This window comes from Gadus chalcogrammus, chromosome 2 (genome assembly GCF_026213295.1).
Source record: "Gadus chalcogrammus isolate NIFS_2021 chromosome 2, NIFS_Gcha_1.0, whole genome shotgun sequence".
Taxonomy (NCBI): Eukaryota; Metazoa; Chordata; class Actinopteri; order Gadiformes; family Gadidae; genus Gadus; species Gadus chalcogrammus.
In genome coordinates, this window is record NC_079413.1 from 8,926,133 (window position 1) to 8,943,415 (window position 17,283).

The window sequence follows — 17,283 nt, forward strand, 5'->3', positions numbered from 1 at the left end:
CGTTTATTCGGCTCAGCTGCTTCGAGGCGTGTTTTATGATCCACATGCCAGTCTGGGATCCTCTCCACCCAGGATGGTAGAACCAGGCATATTTCCACATGAATGGTAGTGAAGGGAAATAAGAGTATCCTTGTAGCAAGCAGTTGTTATATTTGCATTGGATGTCTTTGGTTGGTGAGTTGGTGGTGTTGGACTAAACTTGGTCTGGGGACACAATGTCAGTTCGGTTGTATGATAAAGAACTATAACCTCATGAGGGTTCGCATGAGGACCTTCCTTAGTCTCCCTCTGGACCATCTCAGATGGAGATGGGAGTAAGATGACATTCCTTTGTTTGATTTTATACGGTCCTTCCTTTGAACTCTTGCGACGCTGAGGAAAGGAGAGAACAAAGAGGAAATTCGTCGTCATTTACTTCCTTGTTTGATGAATGTCGTGTCGAGGTCTCGGCCGGGACGAGGTGCTCTGCAAACCAGATGCGTGATCCACGCCCGGCTCGTTACGTGTCTAAGAGGAGGGTGGGAGAGGGAGATGGAGCAGACATGCAAAGGCATGCATAATTCACAGGGACATCCCGATGAGGAAATATCTACCTCATGCACGTAGCTATAAACAGGAAGGACATTATTCTATTAAAGAACAAAGGCTTGTCCCAGCCTTAAAACACTATCACCCAGGGTTATGACCTGCATCTGTCGCTGGGGTTCACGTGGGTCTGTGCTATAGCTCATATCGATCATATCCCCCTAGATGACGATTGAGGCGGCGGGGACGCAAACTCTCCTAAAGAACGGCTTGTTGGTGATTTCTCTGAATCATTTAGCACCAGCCGTGTAGCAGAGAAGAGTTGAGAGCCAAATGTGGGGCAGCAGGCCTATTACTTTATGCATCTCTGCATCTCTGTTAGACACGGCCTGTTTTTACTACACGCTCTCTCCATCTCTCTCTATCTTGTGTCTTTCTGTTCCTCTCTCCATCTACATCTCTATCTCCAACTTTCTCTGTCTCTCTCTCTCTCTCTATCACATAATCTCTCTGGGCCTATCATATCTCCCTCTCTTTATAGTCCCATCCCTCTCTCTATCACCCCTTCTCTCTCCACCTCTCTCTCTGTCTTTCTCTATGACTGTCTTCTCTGTTTCACTCTTCAATATACCTCATCTCCCTCATCTCTGTCAACTCTTTCAATTGAGAAATGAGGTGAGAGGACCGAAGTCTCTGTCTCTCAGGCCTGTGCTATTTTTCACATGTATTTTGTCACGGAACAGTTTGCCACACCCAACAGCCTTATCAACTTGATCTCTGGGCTAAACAACAGAGGCTGTCAATATTTCCTAAAATTACCCATTTCTTCGACCACTTGATAAGTTGTGTTGCATCAGCGAACGCTCATCGAGGTCGTTTTTTAACAAATAACCAATTCTGTTGGTAAGGTTGGAGTACAGGGTGGCCTTACAGTATGGACTAGAAAAGGGCTGTCCGTTGATTGGCAGCATGTCAATCAATTTATTAATCAAAGCACCTTTCAAAATGCTTAAAACATCATAATACTGTTTTGTCCTCAATTGGTAAAAAAAACATTAAGGAATCATCAAGATTCTTGTCCGTACAATCGACTGTGAGTTCCAGCTAATAGTACCTCCATGCTTCTCCTCCAAGATGTTTTCATTTCTGGCCATCCTTGTTATCGTCAGAGCAGCCCTCGGTCTCCTTGGCCTGGTCTTTTTCTCTGTTGCCGGAAGAAGAACACATGCAGAGCCCCTAAGCATCACTGTGTTTGTTTTCAATCCCCAAAGTCCACTACCTTACTACCTACTCATTTATGACATTCATCCAAACATTTAATCGTGCCACTGCTCAAGCATCTTCTATAGAGCAGTGGTTGCTAACGTTCTTGGCCGAGGGCCCACTGTTTCAACAATAAATCAAAGGAACGACAACTTAAATCCTAATGCATATATTTTGATGCGCAATTTTTGCAATAGGCCTATGCTATTTCACACATGACAGATTGTCCAAAAATTCCCATGGACAGCGGCTTATCAACATTATCAAGTCAACATGTTTCACTAGCTTCTTATCCTTGCTGAAAGCTGTGCTAGAACCATGTATGGAATTCCAATCATTTTCCCGCCACACCTTGACGTCCCTCAAGGCCCAAGGGTGCCGTGTCAAGACAGGCTGGGAGCCATTGTTAGATGACAAAATAATCCATGGCTAGGTAATTATCAGCAACACTTTAGCAATCTAATTATCGGCTCTGAAACAACTCTCTTCATTCCGTACAGTGGCGCTCCGTTGTTAAGTACCTTCCCTCTTAATCGACGCGCTACTGCTCTACACAAACCTTACAGTGCTAATCGACTAATGGATCATATCAATAATGCAATTCTTTTTCGATTATTCTATCCATCTCTGTTTCTATCCTTCACACATTCTCTCATTCAACCTTGTTCTCACTGATTAACATATTTTATATTTAGATACATGTCACTTTGCTAGTGAGTTAGCTTCTTAATTTCACTGTATTAGTTATTGCTATGCTACAAACATTGCGTCGGGAACTTATTCAATCGCATACATATTCAAATGCACAACAACCTCCAAAACTATAGTCAATGAAGCCCTCACTGTGTCTACGGAAAATTAAGTTCATATGAGATTTTGTTTCCTTTTCGTTGTGCAATTGGAGAAGGATGAGTGTCTACGTGCATGTGTAATGTGAACCAGGCCCATGCTCCGTGGTGTGGGTAACAAATATGGTTAAAATAAAAAAACAATGGGGAAATACTAGCGGTTTAGTCTGGGACAGTCTAGTGGTTGGGGCGTTTAATCCTCTAATGTCTTCATTCTACCTTTGTAGGCATCCAAGAGCAAGATGCCATAAACATTACCTGCCTCTGAATGACATGAATATGTATTCACTGTAATTGGCTTTGGACAAAAGCGCCAGGTAAATGACAAACTGTGAATACTCACGGCTTGATCTTGTTGGAGAATTTCTGACGCAGAACGAGGGCGATGGTGCAGAGGACCATCATGGTGGTGCACATGGTTTTGAGTGTGAAGGAGGAGCTACCCTCCTTGGCTCTCACCTCGACTAGGGTCAGGGGTTCAGACCTGGGCCCCAAGCTAACTCTGGACTTGACTGATGGGCTACCCTGGTGGGTGCTGTTGATTGTAAAACACAGAGTCGGTGTTGTAACCCGGCAAGTCTATTCCTGTCTCTCGCTCTCGCTTACTCCCTGGCCATGCTCAACCGAGAAGATTAGCCTATGGGATTACCTTGGATCAAGCAAGGTTGTGTGTGTGTGGGTGCGTGCCTGTAAGTGTCTGTATGTCTGTGCGCTCATGCGTTCTGGGGTGTTTGTTAATAGAAGTAACAATCCCCTTCAGATAATAGTGCTTTGGTTGAAGTGGTTCAGCAAAAGTAAACATATTCATTGACTTGATGTAAAATACACAAGAGTTAAAACAAGCATCTGTCAATTAGAATAGCCATCCAGTCAAAATAACCTTCACTACATGCAGCAGGGGTAGGATACGTGTAATCGCGAGTAATCAAGACAAAGTGCCTCAATACCGTTCTTACATGACATGAATCAAAGTCATTTAATTACGTCGTTTTTTTCCTCTGTGTGCATGTGTTTGTGCATATTTGTGTATGTGTGTGTGTGTGTGTGTGTGTGTGCGTGCGCGCGCGCGCGTGTGTGTGTGTGTGTGTGTTTGTGTGTGTGTTGATAAACTTGTATTTATTGACTGTTCTCAAAGCAAGCCCCATCTGGTATTGTTACCACAGTAGAGGACTCAGAGACAGATTTGTCAAAAAATCACAGAAGCAGTGAAGACAAACTTCAACATCATCTAGAAATTAAGTGGTTGTTGATCGAGTCACATGAAGCTTGCAAATTACTGTCAGTAATTTACATGTGTGTATGTGCCTAAATGGTAGCTCAATGAGTTTCCTCGACCCAACTGGCGTAGGAACTTAGATGGCCGCTAGGAATAAAGGATCATTCCCTGGTCTTTCACGCTGTTGTGTTCAGAAAACGCAGACGAGAAAGGATGGAGGAAAATCAAGCAGAAACACATCAATTGCACATAGTGCTTAAATGTAGGAAATGTATCTATCTATCACAACCCTGCCAGTACAATTCAGTTTTCTTTTGTTATGCTGTCTTGCACTCTGGATAACATTGTTTGCTCAATGACTAAACATTGAGCCAACCCCTAACTGCACCTTAATGACAATATAAATTGTCATTAAGGTGGTCTGTCCGTCACTTTTGGGGATGAAGGCTGCTATAGCCTGTAAATCAATCAATAACACTACAAAGCCTAACATAGTCATAAGGAATATGTAAATTCAGAGTGAGATAAAAAGGAAGTCTGTACTTTAGTGCTAACACATTATCATCATCATTATCATCATGATTTCCCGCTAGGCGCAGTAGTTGCCATGGGGCGCTCCTGCTTGAATCTGTTGTCCAGAAGTTGCAGGAACTGTGTTCTCTTCATCACCATTCTTCTTGCCTGCTGAACATCAATGTCCAGCAGCCTCTTTATCCAAGTCCAATTCTTTCTTTGCGTCTTCAGGTCAAATATAACCTGTGTTTGTAGATCGCTGTTGTCCAGACTACATACATGACCTCCTCTTAGACGATGTAGATGTGGGTGTGGTGTAGAAGCCCACTTTTTGTAAAGAATATTTTTCTAAATTTTTCTCATCAGGGAGTGGGCATCAATAACTACAATCCGGTGGTCTGATTCAAAATTGGCTGACTTTGCATAGGGTATCTGCATTTCTTGGTAGCAAGTTTGACACACTATTTGGCCATTAAAGCGAATCGAAGATTTGCATTAAAAGACCACCTATCCTATTTTAACTATTCGCAAATATTGTGTTCAGATTATAAAGTACATTTCCAGCAGCAATGATCTTATAAGATGGGGGGTCAAGTGTTAGTTATGCTTATAGGCCCTTGCTGTGGCTCAAAGGCATGTGGGTTATAGGAAGCATAGCATAGCACTCTTTTGTGTAGCGTAGCTAAACCTGCTATCCTTAGTCAGTGCCTTAGTCAGCAGCAACCAATGGAAATTGAATAATGCTACTAGCAACCTGCAACGCTTGACGCTAGGCTGGTCAACTCAGAATTATAGGTTGGAAATTCAGGTATCATTATGGAGCTCAGACTTGATGTTAGTAACAACATCAGATATGTTGAACTTAGTCAATGGGTAAATAAAAGTGTTTGTGGATATTTTAAAACATAGTTTAATGCGTAATAATGCAATGTGTTCATGTGTGCAATATGTGGAATTCAACAGCTGGAGTCGGAATCTCAGAGTTGAAACTACCAAAGTTTCAAGTTGTCTTGAACACGGTATCAGTTCCCCCCACATTGCTTGCGCTTTAAAATAAGGCCCTTAAAATTCAGAAAGTTGGTGTTTTTATTTGTCTGTTGTGAAGGTTAGAATATTATTTCAAAAATCTTTTACAATGATTGTTGACAAAAGGCAATAGAGAACAGTTGTTTTAATGTATATATATATATATATATATATATATATATATATATATTTATTTATTCTTAAAATAAAAGGATCGTGAAATTCATGAATATTTTGTGACCAAATTCATAGAAATACATTCTGAGTTGAGGAGTGAAGAATTCAATAGCAATTGATAAAAAAAAAAAGTGTTACTATGGCATTGAGATAAAGATGACATTTAGATTTAGATGACATGGAGATTATATAAATTCTGTTGAAGGCACAACCTAGTTTGGCATAATCATTTTGCTGGTGGATCGGGCAAAGTTCCCTTTATATATTTTAGTTCCTCTTTATACAGTCTAGTTTATTTATAAAAACACAGAGAGAATATCTGTTACAAACACACTAACAGCCAATAACTGTTTTAGTTTCTGAAAAAGGAGCCATTGAAAGTAGAACAAAAAAAACGACACAAGCTTTTATATGAATGTGTAAATAAACATTCAATTTGAGATGGAGATCTTGACTGTAGCTTTAGTTTGTGTTAGGTTGTTAGATAGAGAAGGCTGGTCTCTAGCATGTGTTTAACGCCATGTTTAGCACTAGCCTCAATATTTAGCACACTCTCACAGACACACACTCACTCACACAGGTCCTTGTTTATATTGCTTATGATACAATTTCTTTCATCCACCACTAATTTAACCATTATGTTGTTTGCCCACCTTTTCTAATAAGCTTGACGGTTGGCCCATCTTAGGGTCAACTTCTTGGGTTGCAGACCATGGCTGTATGAGGCCTTTAAGAACTGGATACACATTGGAACAAACCACAAACTCAACATTGCTTTTACCCCTTGCAGATTTCCATTTGAGCCCATGAGTGCGCATTAGTAGTTTACTGAACGTGAGCATACCCATTACTTATGGATGTATTATAATATTCCATGGTCACCAATTGGAAATGGTATCAGTCTTTCTTAAACTGCTTCAATCCAGGACCCAGCAGAGCTGACCCTTAGCTTCGGGGGCCCACTGAGACCTGCATAATTATGACAGAATATATTCCGAACTTGAATGAACAGTTTTCCGACTCAAAGTAATTCTGTGGTCTGAGGGATCAACGTGTATAAGACGCACATTTCTACAAACGTGAAGCGCAGGGGTTTAAACAGTCACTTATCAAATTGAACTATTTATTGGCGAGTGTATCCCAGTAGCCAGTGCTGCACAGCTGCACTGTGTTGAATTGGAACTAAATGTTCTTCCCGATAACTGCTGAAAGGCAACTAATTCACCGGTATGAACAAGGCCTTGGTATGGGGCATGGCGCTTTAGCGCACATGCTTATTTTGGGTGTCGGGACGTCAATAAAACCAGTCAAAAGTTTCCAGAATGCCAGGAGGAGCGAGGGGGCCGTAAGGGCGTAAGGGCTTGGGTTGACGCCTAGCTGCTGCTTGAGGTGTCGTGGTGCTGCTGCTGGCCGTCCTGGTACCCGGGCCCGGGGGTCCAGCCCAGCTCGTCATACACGGCAGAGAGCTTCCAGCACACGGTGGCCAGCAGCTTGGTCCAAGCGGCGGCCGCCTCCGCCTTCACCAACTCCGGGTACGCCTCCCCAAGAACCTCCAGGATCACCCCACACAGGATCTGGGTGGAGGGGGGTCAGGGGAATGGAGAGATGGAGGGAGGAAAGGTCGGGAGTGGAGACAGAGAGAGAAAGGGAGGTGTTAGAAAGGAGAGATGGATATCGAGAGAGAGAGAGAGAGAGAGAGAGAGAGAGAGAGAGAGAGAGAGAGAGAGAGAGAGAGAGAGAGAGAGAGAGAGAGAGAGGGTTAGAAGAGAGAAACAGGAATGCAGGGAGAGATGGAGACAAGGAGAAGTTAGAAGACAGAAAGAGAGGAATGTAGGGAGAGGTTGGTATTTAGCTATAAATCTTGACCACTTTCATTTGTTTATTTATTTGTGGACCACAGAGTGTGTGTATGCGTGTATAAATCGGTGTCTTTCTGTGTACATGAGCATGTTTATGTGTTCAAGTCATGTTTGTATGTTATACTGTGTATGTGCGTGTTTGTGTGTGTGTGTGTGTGTGTGTGTGTGTGTGTGTGTGTGTGTGTTTGTACCTTGAAGTAGACAGGTTCCACCTTGTGTCGGATTGCGTGTGCCTTGCCCACCATCTTCAGCACGGAGGCCATCTTGGCATCGTCCTGGATGTTCTCCACCAGGGTGTTGATGGCGCTCATCACCCGCTGGGCGTGCTTCTTCAGCTGGGTGCTGCTCTCCAGCTCCAGGGGGTCTACCATGTCCCGGAATTGGCTGAAGAAGCGCTTGGAGCTGGGCTCGTTCCCGAACAACCTGGGGGGAAGGGGTACAGAGATTGTGAAGCAGAATGCATTATTGGAAAGCCTGATGATGGCAATACTCCACAATATTTCTATGAGTTATTCTGTATAATCCTAAATCAACCAGAATATACCATAACCAAGGTTATTAAATACGTTTTGCAACATCTCGCATGAGAAACGCTGGGGAAGTCTCAAACTCAACAATTTCCCTCCATAATGACAAATCAGTTCACAATAAATAACCAAACAATAACAAAATAACATTATGAACATAATAGCTAAGATTCCAATGCTCCTATGCTCCCAAAATGGAGGTGGACATTGAAGACGTGACGTTTTGATGTAAAAGCTTCAAGAATCGGTTGACATGCCAACAGCATAGTAGTGCTGTTTATTCCCTCCATTCACTCCCAGAGCGAGAGAGAGAGAGAGAGAGAGAGAGAGAGAGAGAGAGAGAGAGAGAGAGAGAGAGAGAGAGAGAGAGAGAGAGAGAGAAACTAGTTTACAACAGATAGTAGATTATCTAGTTCACTAGGGTCCTCATCCAGGAAAAACCCACATTAAAAACAAGTTGTTTCCTCATTATTCGTTCAAAATTTTGACAAGGAACGATGTGTTCCACTCGAAGATTGTAATTGAACCCTAAGAGATATAATACGTTTAGGCCAGGGTAATGGTTTAACTCGTAACCCAGGAAAGAGAACATTTACAGCTGTTGGACCTGCACCTCACGGCCGTCCACCACAGGCCTGATAACCCTCCCCTGTGTAATTCTTCATCCACAAGATATCGTAAGTAAACATTGAGTGTTGACATGGGAACACTGCATATTTTTCTCCCATGTAATATTTAACTGTTGTGTTGTTTGTGCGGTCATGTGTGTGTAAGCAGAGTGTAATCATGTGTGTGGTTGTGCTATGCGTGTTTGTGTGTGTGTGTGTGTGTGTGTGTGTGTGTGTGTGTGTGTGTGTGTGTGTGTGTGTGTGTGTGTGTGTGTGTGTGTGTGTGAGTGTGTGTGTGTGTATGTGTGTGTATGCTTGTATATGTGGTATGCGTGCGGTGTGTATGGGTGATATGTGTGTGAGTGTGTGTGCGTGTGTGTTTCTGTAAATGTGTGTGTGTATGTGTCAGCATAAATAAGCATGTTGACTTTGACAAAATAAAATTGTTATAGGAAGACATCCTGGTTCTTTGAACATGCAGGTTCTGCAATAAACATTACAAGCCAGTCAGAAATAATTCTTAGTAGATAGTCTATCTCTGATAGCACGAGAAAGGAGTGGTAACCTTCTGTCTAAACATCTGGCTCCGATACTAAAACAATTCTCTTATCGTGTTTTAATAAAATCACCAACTCTTTAGTGTCCTGCTTGGTATTCATAATGTGCAAGACATTTTTATTTCAACGTACAATTCTGGGAACTATCTTGCGCCCCAAGGGGCGGCTCGGCGAAAGGAGGAGGCGTGTTCTGGCGCAAACGTTACCTGGTGATATTTTGACGGTTCATAATCCACTTGCGCCACAAATCAGAAAATACCTGGTTTAAAGTCAGTGGCGCGTTGTTCAGATGCTATTTAGGGGTGCATGCATAATTTTGCGTGTGCACCTCGCGCATACACTTTGCTTCTCTCATCTACCTAGCCACACATTCGTGGTAAATTATTTGGGAAAGAACAGCTGATACAGGGTAATAAGTTGTACTTTTAAATCAATGTATCTGCAAACGCCGTACAGCAAACACATATTTCCTGACACAGACATCGTGTAGGCCTACATGCCCATACATTATAGGATTGATGAGTATTTGATTGTGAGAAGACATTACCGCGAGCGAGTGTTAAAAATAATGAATGAATGCGGGCGCGCGTGTGTGTACGTGTGTGCGTATCTGTTTAAACACACGCAAACGCATAATACAGTCCATGTCAATGTATATTAACGGGGAGACACATGCATATTTGGAACACAAGTTGATAACGATAATGCATACGAAACGATGTTTCTACGACATCGCCGTAGATTCGCCCACAAAGCTATTGCGCTTGGCGCTTCTCTCACTTGCGTTTCAGACCGTTAAAATAGGGTCCTAAAGAGTCCACCGACGGTCTGAAACGCAAGTGTGTAGGTTTGTGGGCGGTTCTACGGCGATGTCGCTAGTTTATCGGTGCGATGAGACAGATGCACATGAATTTCAAACTGCAAATGGCTCAGTTTATGGCCAAATAATATGCCCTAATTCACACATGGAATAAGGTTTTCTTCCACAACTTCAGAAATACTCCAAATAATATGCCCCAATTCACACATGGAATAAGGTTTTCTTCCACAACTTCAGAACTACTGAGTCCTCAAATAAATGTCGGCAAAGAAAACGTATGATATAATATATGATATGCGGTAACTGTGGTTCTATTTAATGATATAGGCCTACGCAATACATTATAAACATAGTTTCTTATCAGTATTGTATGCATTATCGTTATCGACTTGTGTTCCTAATATGCATATGATGTGTCCCCCCGTGTATTGCCATGGACTGTATTATGCGTTACGTGTTTAGATTGCTTGTGTTTAAACAGATGGACGCACACACTTGCGCCCGCGCGCGCGTGTGTGTGATACACATACACACACACACGTGTTACATTATGGGCACGTACACGATGTCTTTGTCAAGAAACTAGCAACGACGCATGCGCCAGTGATTAAGTCAATTGCGCCGGATGCAAGATAGTGCCTCGAGCATTCCAAGTCACAAGTTCTTATTCAATTGTTTTGGGTTCTGGAGGGTGTGTGTCCCCCAATAAACCAAAAGCCTTTGTTTACCAGATGGTCAACTTTACATCGAAGCCTCCCCAGGATGCCATTGAAGGGGGTCGCGGCCGTGCCATGTAACCTTTTGCTTCCTCAACGCTAGCCAGGGGGTCGAGGAACAGGCCCACACAGATTAGGTTTACATCACACAAAAGGAGAGGAAGAGGCAGGCAACAAAATGCATCACACGAACCTCAAAGGTTCACACTTTAGATGACCAACAATGAGTGTAGAAGGCAGGCAATATATATGCATCACACAAAATAGTAACAAAACCTAAGTTCATACATAGACAAAAACGTAACAACATGTAGATTTTCAATCACAATTGCTAGAAGGAAAAGTGCATTTTATTTTCATAAACCTCGTTCAGTGAATGTATGTGATAGGCATAGGCCTACTATCATTGCCATGGTTATTGATCTGCTACAACTAAAGCTTGCATGCTTTTTTACTCAATTGTCTGTGTCCTTGAGACCCTTCTTTCATATTAAAGAGACCCAAGACCCAATTTGCTAGTGTACATTTATTTGAATTCATCTACTCAGCAGACTTTTTTTCCTAAAGAAACCAAATATGAGCGAATGACAGCTCATAATTTTTGTTAGTCTGTAATGTAACTAAAATAGTAATTGAAAAGGGAAATTTACAAATTCATGTTCAACTGCTACAAATTAATTTGTGGGATACTACCTGCAGAACTTGATGCACAGATATACATTTGAAATAAGAAAAGGGTAGCTAGGTGTGCTTCCTTTGGCCTAAGAATCAAGAGTGAAATCCTTCAACGTATGATTGGAAGACATGAGGCTGTTCCAACTAAGTTTATCTAAATCGATGCATATTCAAAATACCTCAATCACATGGAATATCTCTTTTAAAAGTTGGGGAGCAGTCATAAAACGCTAGCATTACCCTTTAGTCTTAATCTGTATATAAAAAGAAAAACATATTCATTTAATCTAATTATTTACTAGGCTTCCCTTTGTGTTTGTCCGGGTCAAACTGCACAGGATGTCTCAGTTAGATATGCGTTCTCCTGCCTCCAGCCGCACACCTGAGCAAACACACACATACCTTTGTGCAAAAGAGCACACACATGTAACTCTGAACACTTGCACACACACACACAAACAAACACACTCTCCTCTGATCATTTACTCCAGTTGTCCCGAAAGAAAAGTAAAGTAAACAACAGCACCGGCCTCCACACGCCATACCTCACACGGATTTGGGACGGATAACATCCGACACCAGGGAAGAAAGGTCTCTCAGAAGGAACACACATACAGACACACTCACACATTGTTCACTTTCATCTCAGAGAGCATCTATGCATGTGCTAATAGGTCAACTGTCTCCCTTCACCCAGTACAGAGGAACCACGGTGTTTAATCTCCCCTGCTGTAATTGGACGACCCGTGGGCGCATATAAATAGCCTCATTAGTATTTTCTATAGTCATCAGGATCTACTTAATCCACAATTGTCTCTCTCTCTCTCTCTCTCTCTCTCTCTCTCTCTCTCTCTCTCTCTCTCTCTCTCTCTCTCTCTCTCTCTCTCAGAGTTAAACCATTATCCCATCAACGTATTATATCTCTTAGGGTTCAATTACAATCTTCGAGTGGAACACATCATTCCTTGTCAAAATCTTGGACGTAATAATGAGGAAACAACTTATTTTTAATGTGGGTTTTTCCTGGATGATGACCCCCCGAGAATCGACTAACTGTTGTAAATCAGGTTTTCTCTCTCTCTCTCTCTCTCTCTCTCTCCTTCTCTCTCTCTCTCCTCTTATCTCTCTCTCTCTCTCTCTCTCTCTCTTCTCTCTCCTATCTATCTCTCCTCTCTCTCTCGATCTCTCTCTCTCTCTCTCTCTTTCTCTCACTCCATCTCTGTGAGCCCCCCACGCCCAGCTCAGATTCCCTCAAATAAAACCATCCAAACCGGGTTTCTACGCAGAAGACAAGTCATTTACTTCACATTTAACTGAACAAAACTTCAGTTAAGGAATCATTGTTCATATTAAAATGTCCTAAGGGAGAACAGTGGGGAAGATGATAATCGTGTGCAGATCTAATAACAGCACGTCCCTGAGAATGAAAGCTTTCCCCACCTTCATTCACAACATGCATATGAAGCCGGACTCTCTTTTATTCAGAAAATAGCCCAACTCAGACATCTTAAGGGTGCTGCGTTGATCTTGCTGAGCCCCAGCTATGATTTTTTCATGGTTAAATTGACCATCATTCCTGAGATTCTTTATGCTCCTGTGCTGCCAAAGCATGTGGCAAAGGGTGGAAGACCCTAAAGATAAATGGATATATTGACAGGAACTCCTTGCGCTCTAACCTGATATTTATGGTGGCACTTAAGGTTGACATAATCTTTGACCTTTACCGTAAGTCTTTATGTTAAAGGTCAAATAGGCCGAGAGAGATTTAGTTAAAACAACTACGGTCTCCCCACCTCTCAACTGGCTACGTGCTTATTATGGGTGCAACAAAACCTGAATGTGATCGTCTCCATAGACAGGTCTGGGCACATTAGACCACACCCATCGTCACTATTGTTCCGATCACATTTCCCATGGCACAACAGTGTGGAAGATGCTAATCGTGTGTGTTATCATCTTACAACAGCATGTCCCTAGGAATAACAGATGTCCCCACTTTACCCCACATAGGTACTTGAGGAAGATGCAGCTAACAAAGAGTTGGTCTCAACTGTCTCCGGAAGGTTACAGTTGAGAAGAAGGAAAATACAGCTGCCCGGAACCTGCCCCTGACCTCAGCTATCAACCAGGGGTTTGCACATGTGATTAGAACCAGTGCTTCTGTTGTACAACTTGACTATGATTGAGGATCCAGATCCAGATGGCAGTGTTTAGAATGGAATGTGTTCAAAAGTCCTTGTGTTTGCTTCACGAGAGGATGGTTGAAGAAGGCTCCTCTAATTTGTCATCCTAAAATAGAGAGTAGACGGTGAGAAATCATTCAAGAAAACAAAAAACATATCCCAACAGCGTCAATATCAAGAAAGTAGTAAACATGACCAGGGCCGTAGCACCAAATCCTGGGCCCCTATACTATAGGTACTAATGGGCCCCCCTGCGCTAAGTTGTTGACGGGGGGGGGGTATGGAGCGATTGTTGACGGACGGGGGGGGTATGGAGCGATTGTTGACGGGGGGGGACGGGGGGGGGGGGTATGGGGCGGGGGGGTATGGGGCGGGGGGGTATGGAGCGATTGTTGACGGACGGGGGGGGTATGGAGCGATTGTTGACGGGGGGGGGGGGGGGGGTATGGGGGGGTTGCGGGGGGTATGGAGCGATTGTTGCCGGGGGGGGGGGGGAGGTTTTTTTTTTTTTTGTTTTTTCATGGGCCCCCCCTCTGCCTTGGGCCCCCCCACAACTGTCCCCTTTGTCCCCGCAGTCCGTCGGCCCTGAACATGACTGACGCATGGAAACCAGATTCATTGCATGAGACCTTTTGAATCCCTTTCCAGAAACGGAACGACTTCTGGCGAAAGACCAAGTACATGACATTCTGTTACATTTGGTCATTTGGTAGACAATCAGAGAATACAATCAACATCAAAGCAAAGCCAAAGACTGTCAAGTACTGCCGGGGCATTTTTTCCTCTTTGATATAAAACGGAACAGCTATAGTAATTGAACCAAGATAAAAATGTTTTATACATAAGCTATTTTGAATGTGTGCTCTCAGCCTTGGTTGGTGTCTTCATGTCTTTTTTTACTCAATATCTTCCAGGCACATAGCAAACTGAAAACAGCAACGGCCTCGATATGGCCTCGGCACAAGCTTGGTAATGTAGTTCTTCAATGCAGCCCAGACCATGTTGCTGTTGCCTGTTCTCCCCACTTGATTCCTTCATAATACATCAAGTGTGTTCTCTAACAAACGTCCCTGATTGTTAAACTTAGTAATTATGAGATCGGTTGTCCCCCGCCACAACTGAGACCAGGTCCCAAAACCAGACTGCATGATCAATAACAACAGAGTGGATCTGAACGAAAGTAAAGTTGCATTATTTACAATTTGGGCAGCGATAATTTTTTTTCCATTCTTGGATACAAAAGTTTGACCATAGCTGACCCTCCGCAGGAAGTTGTGCTTGTGCCAGAAACCAGAAAGTTTAAGGGGCGGAGTTGCACTTTACAACTCATTGTACTGCACTCTTCACCTTTACAGACACTTTGTTTAAGGGCTGTTTAATTCATCATTGTCTCCTTCTGGATCTGAGATGAATGGTCAGCCGTATCACGTTTGTTGTTGTTACACTTGTCAGTTTTTTCCAGTATAGATTAATGCCATGCAATGCACACCCCCGACCCCAGCAACATGAATGGTCATAACACATTGTTTAAGCAAATAGAGTGTTCACCCAGATTTGAGTTTGTCTGCAATCCAACTTTAGTTGTTAGTATAAATTCTGATTTTTGAGCCAAGTCTTTCCATAGCAAAGAGACACTTGATTTTGGTTAACATTTGGTTCACACCTCACACATTCCAAGATATTTTAAAGCTATTGTCAACAATTTTTGCGCCACTTTGTTTTGATTCATTTCTGTTTTTATTGAGTCTCATGGTTCTCGTGCATTAATGGCTCTATAGCAATGGCAAATCAAAACACAAACGAATCAAAACAAAAAATGGCTGAATGCAGCCTAAAGCTTTCTTGATCACATTTGATCCATTGCAAACATGAGGAAACACCAAAAAATGTGGCACTGATTCCAAAAGGAAAACTCTTTGAAGCATTTGCTACAGCGATGTCTCCCACTGGGTTACATTGGCTCATTTAGCTGTATGTAGGAATCGACCACTCTTTTTTGTTGTATATTATGGCTGTTAAAGGCACCCAGTGCAACTTTATGTAAACATTCAATGAAAAATAAACATTCAATTTCTAGTCTTTTTTAAACGTAGTAAGTTTCAATAACTCCATACCATTACATATCGACATTCAAGGAGCAAAGATGAGACGTCGCTGTGTGGTGAGAACTGATAGAAAATCGTAAACAACAACAATCGCCGGTGGGGAGAAGCCATTTTTTCCATTGACTGGAAGCCTGCTTTATTTATTGTAGGTTACAAAAAATAAAGAAAATGGCGGCATTGTTGTTGTTATCGATTTTCTATCAGTTCTCACCACACAACGACGTCTCATCTTTGCTGCTTGAATGTCGGTATGTAATGGTATGGAGTTATTGAAACTTACTACGTGTAAAAAAGACTAGAAATTGAATGTTTATTTTTAAGCCTCGAAAGTTGCACTGGGTGCCTTTAAATCTGTCAATCATCTCATCTGAGTATTGAAGGTATATAATATGAAAGGTGAACTAAAGAAAAAATGACATAAGCCTACTATTTTACTTATTTATATTACTTGTGCAAATGCAGTTTAGTGTCTAAACTGTGCACTATAAAGACATGAGACTGGAATTGGTCTTGCCGTGATAGAATAAACGGTTTTCGCTTTTAACTCTCCATGCTGCGGTGGCGCTAAACTCCTGCAAAGGCGATCCTACATACAATTAAGCCAGATCGACAAACCCTTTGCAAGGATTAAATTATACCTTTCTAGTTTCAGGCCAACTCGTCCAGAACCAAATGTGAGCGAGAACAAAGGTCAGTGCTCCGTAGTGCAGCGGAGGGGTAGCAAAGGTGAGCCAATGATTACCTGAGCAAGATGGCCACGCCCACTTCCTCAGAATTCAGGTAGACTTTTGCCCAGGTGTCCTGGATGATGAGCTGCTCCCCTTCGCTCAGCGGGATGGGCAGCTCCATCTCCTCCGCCTCCTCCCCGGCCCGGTCCATGTCAGAGGACAGGCGTGCACGGGAGCGCACGTGGTAGAGGTGAGGGTGCACGAGATGGGCGCACGTCGTAAAGGTTAGCAGGCTGATAAGAACTGACCCAAGAGTCCACCTCTCAAACCCTGAGTCCTTCTAGCCGCTCAAACCCTATAGTTTTCTTTCTCTCTCTTTCTCTCTCTCCTGTTCTTTCCTTCTCCTTCCCTTCTACTGCTGCTATGTTTTGTTCCTGAAGAAATGTATATTTCTACCCGCTCCCCTGTTCTCCTGAGAAAGATGGTGAGATGGTGAGATGAGAGAGAGGGTAAGTGAGAGTAAATGGTAGAGCGAGTGAGTGAGAGAGACTGAGAGAGAGACAGTGAGTGAGAGAGGCAGCGAATGAGTGCAAGAGAGAGAGAGAGTGAGGATACCACAATAAAGCACACACTTGTGCAAGGAGGAGCCTCTGTTTTCACAGTTCAACATTCTCATTCCCTCCCCTCCCTCAATTTCCTTCTCCCTTCTCTATTTCATTCTCTCCTTCTTCTTATCTCTCTCCCTACCCTCTCTTTTGCATCGCTCTTCTCTCTCCCTTTTCTCTCCCCTTCGCCCTCCTTCTCTCTCTCTTTCCCACACCCCTGCCCAAATAAAATAGGACAGACGTGTTTCGTATTTCAGGTTTTGCGCTATCTTCTCTAGAAATCAATAGCCTACTAGATAAGTGTTGTTTACCTTTCAACTTACCCCTACCAGTAGAAGGCAGTTCTATTTACTTGGCTAGATAGGAGCAAGAAGCCTATTCAATTACAATTA

The 17,283-nt window shown here is 42.8% G+C and overlaps 1 protein-coding gene across 1 annotated transcript; it reads right to left on the minus strand.

The window, feature by feature from the left end:
* Positions 1-5,590: 5,590 nt before the first annotated feature.
* Positions 5,591-17,023, minus strand: LOC130373087 (cytoglobin-1-like). The gene is made up of 3 exons (XM_056579329.1): positions 16,361-17,023; positions 7,619-7,850; positions 5,591-7,142 (listed from the first exon to the last, which is right to left on the minus strand). The coding sequence occupies exons 1-3, from the start codon at positions 16,495-16,497 to the stop codon at positions 6,942-6,944; spliced, it is 570 nt and encodes a 189-aa protein (XP_056435304.1). The 5' UTR covers positions 16,498-17,023; the 3' UTR covers positions 5,591-6,941.
* Positions 17,024-17,283: the final 260 nt, after the last annotated feature.